The following is a 14876-nucleotide window of genomic DNA, read 5'->3' as shown; positions in this document are numbered from 1 at the left end:
AAAAATGTCTCACAAATTTTAACCTAAGCTGAATTTAGCTTATTTATCAATCCAATTTTTTTTAAACATTCTCACAGAAGGACTGTCATTTCATTGTATGATCATGTTTTGAAAACATGTTTTTGATCACGAGTAATGTGATTTTATTTGAAAACCGTGAATATTGTTTTATTTGAAGCACATGAATATTGTCAAAAAAGATCTTGTCAGTTACAAATCAAACCCTCGACAGTCTCAGAAGAGTGGGTTTCTGTGCTTAGAGTTGATTATAGCTAAATGTCTCGTTTCTTATAAGCTGTAAACACTTTTAAAGTGACGGGCTTGTAAATTATTTTATAGTAATTACTTTATATAATTTTCATTTACAAAAGATCTTTAAATTAGAAGTAGATGCTTATGCACAACAGACCTGATTGTTATATTTGAGTTACAGAAGAAGATTGTAATGTTTTAGAATAAACTTTGTTATTAAGAAGATAGCTGAGAAAGATTACGCCTATATTTACAGCTGAAGGAGACTAATTTGGAATGGTGGTTTGTTGATAAGTAAAAGAAGATATGTTATCTGACTAAAGCTGCATTTACACTTCAGATTTTGATGGTAAATTCAGATTATGTGACTGTATCCGATTTAAAAAAAAAAAAAAAATTCTGTTTACATGGTTTTATTTTTTTTAATTTTAGTTTTGACAAGTTGTTTTGCGATTAGTTTATGACAGAAAAAGTTTTGACTTGGTAATTTTTTTTTTTAATTTTGGCTTTTTTAAACCAGTAGGCATTTTATTGTCATGTCCATGGCATGATTTTTGCATGTGATGTTTGCAATACTTTTATATTAGTTTACATTGTTTACGTTGTGGATGTTGTGCTCGCACTCTCTCTCTCTCTCTCTCTCTCTCTCTCTCTCTCTCTCTCTCTCTCTTTCTCTCTCTCTCTCTCTCTCTCTCTCTCACTCTCTCACTCTCTCATTCTCATGCTTAAATGTACTAACTTGTGGTACATGATTATTGGAAACAGAAATTAATATAGCAGGTTAATGTTAATTGCTTTCAAAATTCTTTCATGTCTTAAAATAAGAGTTACAACCATACAACCATAAGCTAAAATGTTGTCAATACAACTTAAGTAATTGTATTTACTGGATTAATAGTGTAAACATATGATATTTACTTTAATAGATGTGACAAAAATGAATAATGTTATGATTAAACCTTTTGCTGTCTGAAAATACATTGTAGTAATAATGTGAAATATTTTAAAATAATATATATATATATATATTTTTTTTTTTATAAATTGTTAGTGAACAATCAAAAGTTGATTAATCAATTAAAGTACCATGAATTTCAACCTCTTAATTATTGTTATATTTTAAAATATTTATGCCTAGTTTTCAAGTGAATTGAAAACCTTTGGTAAATAATATTACAGTTATTTATCAAATTAATTTTAATAATTATAAATACATAAATAAATGTAAGTAAATAATATTATTTAAACTTATAAGTAGCTTAATTCATATTGTATGTTTTTTTTGTTTGTTTTTTTTTTTTTTATATGCTTTGTTTATTTATTGAGATTTTGTATTTACAATTGACAGTTTTACCCCATTACCCCTCTCCTACCACGGCACTGAAAGAGAAAAAAAAACAATATATACCTACACACATACACATACATATACATACAGTAGGTAGAAAGAGGCTTGGCAAAATCCAAAGAAAAAGATAATATAAAAAGTGGTACATCCTAATAAAACTAATACAAATTTTCATTTCAGTTCATCATAATTTGTATAGCGCTTTTACAATGTAGATTGTGTCTAAGCAGCTTCACATAGAAGATTTTATTAAATTTAAACAGTGTCAGTCCAGTTTTCAGTGTTAAAGTTCAGTTTAGTTTAGTTCAGTGTGATTTAATATTCACTCCTGAAAGTTAAAACACTGAAGAGCAAATCCATCGATGCGCAGCTCTACAGGTCCCAAACCATGCAAGCCAGTGGTGACAACGGCGAGGGAAAAACTTCACCATTTGGTGAAAATGAAGAGTCAGTTGGGCATAACCATTTCTCCTATATGGCCAAACGTCTTGTGCAGTGCTTAACAGGACAAATAATCTAGAATTACAAAACCTTCCAGATATTTCTAAGTTACCAATAAGGCAATACATTGTCTCATATTTTTTGTCAATATGTTAAAGTTGTGAGAGTTTTAAGTTGGCTACTTTATTCTAAAGGCCAGGGGGTTCAAAGTATTTAATCAGGGGACCCTTAGTCTAGGAACATGCATTTCGAGCCTCGAATCATGTGTAATCTTTTCCAATTAAATGTAAGACATCTCTTTATTTATTCAGCTAGCATCATTTCGTACTTCCAGCCACTCTTTTCCACTTGAATACTATTAAACGTCTTGCTTGTTGTGTAGTGATAGCAATAACAGAATATATATTTTTACTGAGATCTACATCCTAAGGCAGGACACCAAAAATGTTCATCAAGAGATCCGGGTCAATTGGGATGCTATATATCTGTTTGAATCTTTCAAAACCCCCCTTCCAAAACTCCTCTAGCTTGGCACATAACCAGAGCATCTGAGCAGTGGTAGCAAGTGATTGTGTGCACCTACCACATGAAGGGCTAATTTAGAGTTAGCAAAATGTAGCCTTTGGAGAACCTTAAAATTAAACTAAACCATGTCCAGTGAAGATGAATGCACCTGAGTTAAACCATCCTATTTTAGACCTGAAAATTCTCTGCTTAAATAACTTTGCCAAGCTTCATAAATAAACTGCAAGTGCTGTGTATTTATTAATGTTATAATCTAATATATGCTTGAGATGAGTCCTCTGCCCAACTCAAGCAAATTGTCAATGGTGGATATAGGGGGTATTTCTTTAAAGGAAACAAATAGCTTCCAAATGGTGTGAGTCAATACAGGATTAGGGGAGGAGATATAATTATTTTCCCATGAGAGAGAGTGAAGTACAAAGAAGGGAATCAAATTTAAATTTAGATCAAGATTGTTCTCCTTGTATCCACAAAACAGGCATTTTGGGGATAACTAATATTTTACTTTCTGAATATTGCTTGCCACATAATAAAATAAAATAAAATAAAAAAACAGGTAGTGTCATCCCTCCCTAACCTCTACTGCCCAGCTTAGTAAAATAAAATAGGTAATTGTTTAAATAGATATAAAAACTGTGGTAAAATGGATAGTGGACAAAAATGGCCTTGAACGATTAAATGATCTGGTGACTTTTACACCTAAATATTTGAAACTCTCAGAAACAATTCTGAAGCGGATAAAAGAAGAGTCTAGTAATAGGCAAAAACTCACTTTTGTTAATGTTTGGATTAAAGCCAGATAATTTGCCAAATTCTTTTAGTAATGAGACCAGTTGATGCATTGAGGCGATTGGGCTTGATACATATAGCAAATCATAATAGGCTTAAATGGGAAATCTTAAATCACTGTACCATGTCGCATAATGCCTTTAAAGTCAGAGAACTAACGAAGCACAGCAGCCAGTGGTTCAAATGATATTGCAAATAACAAAGGCAAGAGGGGACACTTGGTGGCTCTGCTTGGTAGCTCGATGCAATGGGAAAGAGTATACATCGTTTGTGCACACTGAAGCAACCGATTAAGCATACAACAGTTTAATCAGTGAAATTAAGTCTGTAGGAATGCCAAACTGTTTAAGAGTGTAAAAAAGGTATTCCCACTCTAGTCTATCAAACGTCTTTTCAGCATCGAGAGATTGTTGCTTCTTGCTCACATGGTGTAGAATTTGTGTAAATTTAAACTCCGTAAATTGTTAAAGTAATTATGGCCACGAATAAAACCTGTTTAGTCAATAGAAATTATAGAAGGGAGTCGATTCAAGTGCGTTGTTCTCTATTTTTCAAAATAGACAAAGAAAGAGGAATAGGTTATATTGCCAATACTGCGTAGGCAGGAAGATTTATCCTTATCAAATAGCTTTGCTGCATTATCCCCAAATGCAAAGTTTAATTTAGGAAATCAATGGAATTTTGATTGCATGTGATACTTCACACATTTACATGCACTGGTAGAGACTGGTAATGCTTTAGTACTTAATATTCTGGTCGCTTTGATATATGGAGCAATGAACCTAAGCGTACGAGGAGGCGTCTAGCTTTCTATGGACAATACATCAAGTAAATAATGTCTGTAATTTCTATGGGCAGTACGTCAAATGTATGGACACACATATACTCACAACCCAAACAGCAGGTGAGAAGTGCACCAGTCACCGAATCCAGCATATGGGTTTTCAACTTTCCGCCATGTTCTGTCTTATATGCACTGTTTACTGTAAAAGTTATTTGTGGCTCAAATGACAGCTTTTTGTATTTTTGTGGCTCTGAACTGTCAAAACTTTTCTCAAAGTGCTTTTTCAGATGTGAAAAATTGAAAAAATCGAATCCGGTTACATTTTTTTAATGATGGACGAAAGTTTCAGAGACAGTTTTTCGTATTTATTTTTAATTTGCAAAAAATTATGAACGAAAATTTTGGATTCAGTGTGCAATAACCTTTAGTTAATTAAAAAAAAAAATCTAAAAATGCAGTATCGTTCGGACATTCTGAGGTAAATAGGGTGGAGTAAAAATGGACAGATTATTATATTCAGAGTTAAGACTTATTCTTTCTTTATATAAATGAGGGCAAAAAGAGATGACATACTGTTCATCCAACTTATTGATAGCTACTGCAATAAAGCTGAAAAGAAAAGAAAGTTTTTGCTTTTTCACACATGAGAAGAAATCAATTTGCCACACAAAATAAGCTTTTATTACATCCCATAATATACAGTAGGTGTGCCAATTAACTTCAAATAAGTCTTCATCTCATTGGTTAAGTATTAATAATAATAATAAATTCTTTATCTGCCAAAAGCAGAGTTTAGTCTACAGGGCATAAAGGAAGAATGCTGAATTGGTTATATACAAAGGAAGAGGGGGCATGATCGGATAAAATAATGCCATGATGTATACTAGTTGAAAGCAGGGGTATGAGACGCTTGTTCATTAAAAAAGTAAATGTGGCTGTATGAGTTATGTGACGGAGAAAAAAAAGAAAGTGTTCTCGAAGAAGGGAAAAGAAATCTCCAGGGGTCTAATAACCCAAATTGATTACAAAGACTCAAAGACAAATAAAAAAATAAAAAACACATCAATCGGATCTATCTTATCTGATCAATGCAAGGTACAAAAAAAAAAAAAAAAAATGTAAATAAAAAAACAAATAAACAAACAAAACAAAATGTGTAAAAAACCCCACCTCCCCCACCTATGCATACACGCTGGTTCACTAACAACCACAACTCACCAGCTTATGTTTCTATTCTAATGGGACTAAATTACTAACACAAAGACACACACACGCACACACGTGGGAGAGACACAGAATAGTATAAGACTGAAATATGAATGTTTAAAGTGACAGTTTATAGAATAATATATTATAAATAACAATATAATAATAATATAATTTTATTAGAATATTTAAAATATCATAACAGTTCTAAAAAAAGTTGGAATAATTTAATTGATTAAAATGAAAATAATTATTGTTTTATAGAATTACATAATTATAATTTAATCTAATTACAGGTACTATTTTATATAATTAGATTTATTTTATTAGGATCTAATTATCCGAAATATAAAATACATATTATATACTGTAATTATAATTTAATTTGATTACAATCTAATCATTGAAAGTATAAATAAAAGGGGTGTGGCTTAGACCTGAAGTTCCACCCATAAGGGACGAGCTTAGACTGGCAGTCATCAATCATATTAACAGTAGCAGGAATATATTTTATCTGCTTTGTAGGCAGAGGTACAGACACACTGTGTTAAGTCAAACCGGACGCCCCATGACATCATGTGAAAAGGGTCTATTCCCATCAGTAACATTAATTTGTTTTCAAACTGACTGAATAGTGCAAGCTAAAAAAAAAAAAAAAAAGCTGGAATACGCTATATTGTGTTTCCCTTAATTTGCTGTCTTGATGAGTTTTTGCAACTGTGCTGTGCTACAGTTGTTAATTTTGCGCATATCAAATTTATTTTGCAATGTGTGCAACCTTTTGTTACTTAGTTATTGTGATTTTTTTTTTAAGGTTCTTCTTCAGAATTTGTGCTTCATTTAATGTGTTTTGTTTACTTTTAAATTGTTTTCTTTTACAGAAAGAGGAGTTTTATGTGTGTATATACGCAAACCGGGAGGGCAGTCATGTTCTGTTCCATCATGAGGGTGGAGTGGAGATTGGAGATGTGGACAACAAAGCCCAGAGACTAACATTGGGAATAGATGAGAAGCTCATGGAAGAAATAGTTACCCAGCAGTTACTTGTACATGTTCCTGATGACAAGAAAGAGTAAGTATTTTGAGCAGCCTGAAGTGTTCATGTATCAATTTCACTATTAATCAAAATATTTGATGAGGCCTTTTCAGAAGGTACTAATCAGTGTTAAGACAATGCTTTTCTCTGCATTTGTGTTTACTCTTAATTCCTTTTCAATTTCCTTTTCAATTTATATATAAATAAATTAATATTTTCATTCCTCTTAACCAAATATGACACTTTCATTTACAATATGATCACATGTTCATTTACATCAGGGTTGTCCGATCTCGGTCCTGGAGGGCTGGTGTCCTGCTGAGTTGAGCTCCAACTTGCTTCAACACACCCGCCAGGAAGTTTCTAGTATATCTAGTTAGAGCTTGATTAGCGGGTTCAGGTGTACTTGATTAGGGTTGGAGCTAAACTCTAAAGCTGTGGTCACATTAGAGTTTGAGCTTGCGAAATTCTGTCGTAGAGCTGTGCGAAAAGGGGCAGGATTAAACAAGATGATCAGACATTTAAAATGCGAGCGATTGCTCCAGATTTTAAATTCCTGTGCAGAGAGGTCATGTTTTGATCCTCTATTGGTCTCAAGCAGTCAAGTGATGCGATTTCGCTGGTCAGAGTTTACCAAGCTTGAACTTTGCACCGCAGCAACCTGCGAAACTTGACGCATGACCCTGTGTTGTTCTGTGCAGCATGAACTGACCTGTCTGCACCTCCGCACTGCAGACCCACTGAATGCCTTTTTGGCTCTAAAAAAAAAGTTGTCTGGCCAGGTTTATAAATGTCCTAAATGTCTGGAATTCGGCTTTTTTGTCAAAAATTTAATTATGTTTTGTTTGTCACATATAGTTAATTATGTGATGTGGGTAAATGGTGTGTTTCAGTCCGGCTACCACCTTAAGTATATTTCAAACCTATGGGAAGCACTGATAGTATTGTATGTTAGGGCTTAACTTTATTCATAAGATAAGATTACAATAAAAAAAATTGTTAAATGCTATAATCCAGTTTTTTACTCGCATGCATAATTTTTTCCCATTTTTGTATCATTGCATTTGTAACCATTTACAAATTTTGGGACCATTTTTTTTGTAATAAAAGAAAAAAACAACAATTTAGAAAGCTTTCTGATTCATTCTGATTCATAGCAGAAAGCTATCTGATTCATTAGTGATAAAAGTCATTTCAAATTACAGTTTATAAATATAATTAAACTGACTTAAAAGTGACTTGCTAGAACAAAGCTACGACTTGACTTGATGTGACTTGAAATAAGCAGTGACTTTACTTGACTTGAGTCTGACAAAAAAATGATTTGACTTGTTTGAGACTTGAAGGTTATCACTTAAGACTTGCTTGTGACTTGCACATGTGTGACTAACTCCCACCTCTGGTGCATAGGATGCGCACTTCAGAATCTCGCCGAAGTAATAAGTAATCCGGGAACTTCTCGCATACTGATTTTAGAATTCTATGAACTTGGACATACTACTCGGCTCGCATACTGATTTTAGTGTACTATGTAGTATGGAAGTATGCGGTTTCGGACGCAGCATAAATTTACATAAATCAAGCTGTTTATTTTGTTTCTTCTGTAGAGACACAATCACTTTTCACAATGAACAGATATAATCTTATTCACAACTAAACATTGATCTGTAAACATAATATGCACTGTTGATATGCACCAGACACTTACAAGGACCCAAAAAAGATAACAAATGTTTACTTGTGAATCAACAACAAATCTTGCACAATATTGTACAATCTTAGGTTATGTGTTTTTTGAACTATTATACTATGTGTATAGTTAGATTATGATTCAGTAAGTTAAAATGTATAGGTTTAAAATTGCTCTTATGTTTAGCGTTATTCCCATTACTGGGAAACACCCATACACTCATTCACACACACACTACAGACAATTTAGCTTACCCAATTCATCTATAGCGCATGTCTTTGGACTGTGGGGGAAATCAGAGCACTCGTAGGAAACCCACACAAACAGGTAGAGAACATGCAAACTCCACACAGAATTGCCAACTGACCCAGCTGAGGCTCGAACCGGTGACCCTTTTGCTGTGAGGCGACATCGCTATCCACTGTGCCACCGCGCCACCCACTATATGCTTATTTGTAATAAAAGCCTAAATGTAATATATATTTTTAAATAATGTGATTTTTGTATAGTTGTCCTTAGTTTATCATGGGAGTTACGTTCTGAAAATAACCTGCAATAGGCGAAATCCACAAAGGAGTAAGCTTTATTTTTTGCAAAACAGATGTTTTAAGGCTGTAACACCCCTTATCCACAATCCACAAAGCTAAAGCAGACTCCATCCTTACAATGGTTGTGGACAATTACAACCCTTTTTGTATCTGTTGAAACGTATTGCTGCTGTCGTCCTAATGTTATTTTCCCCCTTCTTTATATAACGAACTGAAGATTCATTTATTTTGTAATGGCTCCTATGGCCGCGTAACTTCCACCTTTTGTATGTCCTGAAGTACAACATTTTATGCGATAGTTAGCATCTTCCACTGACTTTTGTGTGCTACCGCAGGTGCCTTTGGCAGTGCAGAATGTTTTGTCAACATTGTAGGGTTCGTTGTGGAGTAAACTTGCAAATATAAAGTGCAGCACTTCAAAGTAGCACTACTAGCGATCAAAGTCACACTGCTAGCTTTTCGAATCAATCCATAGATTTTCAGTAATGTTTAAATCTGGTGACTGAGATGGCCTTTTTAGAACATTGTATCGTGTCTGAGCATGAATTCTTTGGTAGATCTGAAACTGTGCTTTGGGTCATTGTCCTGCTGAAGCATCCAACCATGTTGCAACTTAAGCCTCTTGACTGAATCATTGTCCTTAAGAATCTGCTGATTCTGGGTGGAATCCATGTGACAACTTTGACAAGGTTTCCAGTACTTCTTGCCACACATCCCCACAGCATGATGGACCCTCCACTATATTTTACATAGGGAGCAGGTTTATCTGCTGAAATGCTGTTCATGCAAAGCACCTGTGGTTGTGACCAAATAACTCAATATTAGTTTCATCTGTTCACAGTATATTTTTCCAAAATGTTTCAGGCTTGTCCAGATGAGCCTTTGCATACCTCAAACAACTCTGCTTGTTGGCAGAATTGAGCTGTTCTTTGTAAAGGGTGCGCAGGACTGAAAGATGTTCCTGGAGCTCTTTGGGGGTGGTCTGTGCGTGACCATTTAAACCATTCTTCACCTTTGCCTTTCAGATATTTTTCTTGCCCCACCACATCTTTCCTTCACAAGAACTTTTCCTGTGGCCTTTCATGTTCTTACTTTATTTCTGACTGTGGAGATAGAAACTTTAAATCTTTGTGATAGCCTTTTTATATTCTTTTCCTAATTGATTTTGATGAATTATCCCATGTTGCTACTTTCTGGTTCACAATAAGGAGAAGCACTATAAGCAATCAGCTATCTTAAATATCCATAGATTTTTTTTATTTTTAAAATATCCAGATCATGACCAGTTGAACACATTTGCAGCAACTAGATGCAGAATTTATGTATTTAAAGCTAAAAAAAATTAATTCAATCCGTCAATGAAATATTAGGGTTTATTATGTTAAACATTGCATATATTTTCTTAGCATAGAAAATATGGCAACACAGGCAGACTGAGCAAACTTGAGCTTCAGCCAATCTACTGATCATCTACGGCAGGGGTCCCCAAACTTTTTTTTTGAGAGGGCCACAAAATTTTTCCTTTTTTTAATAGGGGCTGGTTTACTTTACAGAATAAAAGAAAATTACATGGTTCGGAGTGACTACTAGTATTATTATGATTTTAACTGTATGTAATATACCTTTTAATGCTTGAATAGTTTATTATTTTGTAATGCACAGACAACTTATAATTTCTTTTTAAGCGGTATATTAATGAACCTTATTACAATTATAACGACTTTTTTATATTCACTGCTTTTCAAATTCAAAACATTTATTTTATTAACGATGGTAATGCATACCGCTTATTAATGCAGACAGATCATGGCTTCAGTGCCAAACGAGTGGTTTAAATCATATGTTATTCTCCTTATTTCCATTTTATTTTTAAATAACAGACCTATGAATGTTTAAAGTTTTAGGTAAAGATGTCAAATTATGCCCACACATGCAATCTGACCCACGATCAGACCGGTAGAACCGGTTTAACTTTACTGGTTAATAAATATAGTGAAATCAGCTTAACCGAGTTATCTCGCTTCACGTAGCCTATTATCCAACCAACATCAGTGTTAGGGAAAAGCTAAATGTTAAAATCTAATGTCATTCAAAACAATTACTTAGTTACATTTTAAGGCATTAGTGTAGCCAGAAAAATACCTAAAGAAGATACCAAAATTCACATATGTTATTACCGTGAAAATTGGTTAATTTTGGCACGGATAACACGCAACTCAATATGCTATATAACTTTTTTTTTCATCATTTTAAATGTAAAAACAAAGCTTTATCTTAGGCTATTATAAGTGTGTTTTTTTCGTGATATTGTAAACCATCATAAACCATTAGGTTACTAGGCCGACCAGTCATTTTGTTTATGAATTATTTTATTTATTAAGCCTTTTTTTAATAGCTTGTTTTCAGGTTATTTTTTTATTGTAGGGCCATGAGCTACAAGTCAAAACAAATTCGATATGTTGTATTTTAGCTCTTAAAATAGATCTACAATATATTTTATGTTGTTTAATTTTGCATGAGCAAATAGCAGTATAGCCTAAATTACATATTTTCAAAAGATTATCATTCTACCTACCTGCAGCGCACGTGAGAGATTTCTCGGTTGATCCGCGGTAAATCCACTTAAGCAATATATTCCATTTTTAACATTGCAAACTTGACTTCGCAGGCAGATCATCTTTAAACGCAAAAGGCATTTATTATGTGTTATACCCTGACTGCTGCTGCATAATGTGGTTTCTCTACACAACTGTAAAAGTGCGCTTTTTAGCAAAATGAAAGCAAACATTCAAAGGGTTCTGCGTTTTGTCAATTTTAGCTTTATTGTAATAATATTAATAATAATATTAATAAATAAATTAAAATATTATTTATAGTGTAGCCTACTATGGGACTGTGCAGTGAACTATTTATTTTTATTAAAACATTTTTATTAGGCAATGTCTTCCCGAATAACTAATAAATGACTGGCAGTTGCGTCTCTGCTAAAATTAATTTAACAGCAAATTTCTTATGTGTTTTTTCCTTTTAGAGCTCAAGAGAGTTGTGTTTAAATAATTAGTTAACCAAAACATGTAATGAATTAAGCTGCTCCTATCATGTCACCCACTTTTCTCCCTTGTGAGTTGAGGGCGCCTCCATCGTCGTGTGCGCATTTTAAAGGCTATTTACGGGCGCACCTGACCTGATGCGGGGACCGGATCTCTGGACTATTGGACTAGCTTTAAACTCACCATTTTAATAATTCAATTGCTATGTCATATGTTTTAAAATATTTAAATGTGTGTTCTGAAGGTTGGAACGACGGGGGTGTTAATAATTAATGACTTTTGATTTTTCAGTTTTGAGTGAACAATCCTTTATAAAAACTGGGGGGGCACAAACTCTTTTTCGAGGGGGCAAGGCTGGAGATTCGTCTGGAGATTGTACTTGCTGACAGACTAACTGTATTTAAGACGTATTTTTTTATGGGGACACAACTCCTCCGCAACAGCATTCATACATTTTCTGACAAACTCACCATTATTGAACGGCCTACAGCTGGTTGCAATAAGTTTAGCTTATTTAGGTTTGGTGCACATATGTATTCTGTTGAGCTGATAGTACACTTTTTAACACTTTGTCTGCTCTCATTTGGCCTTGCAAGCTTGCATACTTCTGTCTGTGGTTTCATAGTGTTGGCGCAGATTGTATTCTTTGAAAACAGACAGTTTCTTGACAGATGAGACAAAAAAAAATAAAAAATCACTTGTCCACTTTTGATTAAATACCCTGCTCTCTAAATCAACCTTTCTCTTTCCCAACTGTATGGCCATTTTGTTGTCGCTTTGAGTTTTCTAGCTGGGTCACGTATCACCTGATCGATCTCATCGAAACATTGTTGAACATACCATTCTATTAATAGGTGAATCTATTAAATAATTAGGCTACGTTGATAACTAAGTGTTTGATTTTAGTTTGAAAGCCAATCTTTTTTTCTTTTTTTTTAAATCAAATACAAACATGATATAAGTAAATCATATATCAAAATAAAATTTTCAAAATATGTCTCTGGCATTATTCGAGGGACAGACCAAATGAGGAGGCGGGCCGAATTCCAGTTTTATAATGGAAAATGTATCCCGTAGATCCCCCTAATCTACAGGATACATTTTTCAGTATAAAACTGGAAGATAGGAATTTTGTATCTTGGTTCTACAGCAGGGCTCTCTGACATTTTTTCATATGCTGCTTTTTAAAAACTGAAAGTGCCTAAGAGCTACTCATGTCACAGCCACAATACCTGTATATTTAAAATAAATTAAATATCATTTAGGCTATAATGAATCATACATCTCAAATGAACAAAAATCCAAACTGTTTCACAACCCAGTTTTTTGTGCCCTTTAAATGGGAAAAGAATAGAATCTTCTTTCTTTTACAGAAAATAGTACAATAGAATACTGTGTTGTCAGCACAAAAAAAAAAAAAAAAAAAGTTATATACACATTTGAAGCAAATTAACTCTCAACTTAATAAACATCAAAGCTTAAACAGATTTTTTGTGAGGTTTTTAAGCTTTAAGATTTCAGTTTTAATGAAGTTGTAATCTTGGCAGTTTTATTTATTTTAGTCTTATTTTTTTTACCAAAGTTTCTAAAGTAGGCTAAAAATAATAAAAAAAAAATAATAATTTTTTTCTTTTATTAAATTTCAAGAAAGGCATTCTCTGTAGTTCTGTTTACACCCCCTGCATTAAAATCCTGTATAAATGAAGGTAAGCATCTAACGTTATTTAAAATGGATAATGTCATGTGGTGCATCACTTTGTGTGTTATTTAGACACAATGCAATAGGTGTAGCAACTGAAGAGATCCGGGGTAAAGGAAAAACGATGACAATGACATTGAATGATACGCTTAAGTTTATGTTGTATTATTTCCTAACTATGATCAGCTTGTCTATCTTTCCATTTATTGTGTAAAAACCAAAGTATTCCAAAACCGTTAAATTTATGTTGATATTTGCCCTCTTCATTGCTTTCTATGTAGCTGTTTTTTATCCAAAACACAACAAAAAGGCTGTTGTAAGGGCGCAGATGATATGCATGCAAGTGATTTAAAATCTTATAGTTTTGACATTATGCATTGACATATAATTGAAACTTGTTTGTTTCTTATATATGAAATTAATTTTGGACAAAGACAAATGATTTACTATTTAAGTTTCACGTTTCAAAATCAATGTAAATGGATCAGAAGGATTTGTAATCTTTGAATCGAGAAAGTGAATGAATGTTACACCCCTAGTAGTATGCAAATAAATGTCTTTTAAAATGTTGTTTAAATTCACATTGGTAGCATTTAACACTGAATAAAGCACATATTAAGTACCTGAGGTAATCAAGGCAAGTTAAGTTTAGGCAAGGCAAGTTTAATTATATAGCACAAAATATGTTTTAAAGGAACGAAAAAGAAAAGAAAGACAATAGTGCGATCTGTCAGACGTAGCACAGTGCTTGATCAGTAAAGGCACAGCTAAACGTGTTTTAAGTCTTGATTTGAATGTACTTAATGTTAGAGCACATCTGATCAATTTAAACATGCATAAACATAGTAGCTGAAGGCAGATTCACCCTGCTTTGTCTGAACTCTTAGAAATTCTAATTTACCTGGTCCTAATGATCTGAGTGATCTGTCACGTTTGTATTCAGTGAGCATATCTGTAATGTATTGAGGTCCTAGGCCATTTAGTGATTTATAGACAAGTATTAACACTTTAAAATGTATTCTGAATGTCAATGGGAGCCAATGTAAAGACCTGAGGACAGGTGTGATGTGCTCTGATTTTATGGTTCTGGTGAGAATCCTGATCGCAGCGTTCATGATGAGCTGCAACTGACTGACTGTCAGTGGGGAGACCAGTGAGGAGTCCATTACAGTAATCCACCCTGCTGGTGATACAAGTGTGAACAAGTCCTGTTTTAAAACGGCGTTTTAGAATGAAAATGATCCCCGTCCAGACTGGCGTTTCACCTCGCATTTCTAAACAGCTCTCCATCCACACTAAAAATTTACATCATGTGACCACACACACTCTGGCATGCACTGCAGTGTATGCGCATGTCTGAACTCCCGGCAGTCAGTGGGTGCTGAGAGCACACCTCCCCAGGTGAGAGCAGCGCAGGTCGGACAGTTCATCAAGGATCTAACCATGTACAATGATTCTGCATATTGACTTTATTTCATATGTTGTATAAACTTATTGTATGTTATACT

General features: G+C 33.8%; 1 protein-coding gene across 8 annotated transcripts in view; it reads left to right on the top strand.

Moving 5' to 3' along the window:
- The window catches only part of aclyb (ATP citrate lyase b), a 111177-nt gene that overhangs the window by 9052 nt on the left and 87249 nt on the right, over positions 1-14876 (top strand). For all 8 annotated transcript variants that reach the window (XM_087275977.1, XM_087275975.1, XM_087275974.1 and 5 more), the window contains exon 5: positions 6227-6417. Coding sequence is in view for 3 of the 8 variants with exons in the window: in XM_087275972.1 (XP_087132098.1) it covers positions 6227-6417 (191 nt within the window). In the remaining 5 variants the exon portion in view is untranslated. The remainder of the gene's footprint in view (positions 1-6226; positions 6418-14876) is intronic.

This window comes from Danio rerio, chromosome 12 (assembly GCF_052040795.2).
Source record: "Danio rerio strain M-AB ecotype USA chromosome 12, GRCz13ab, whole genome shotgun sequence".
NCBI lineage: Eukaryota > Metazoa > Chordata > Actinopteri > Cypriniformes > Danionidae > Danio > Danio rerio.
This window is presented reverse-complemented; position numbering and strand designations above follow the sequence as displayed.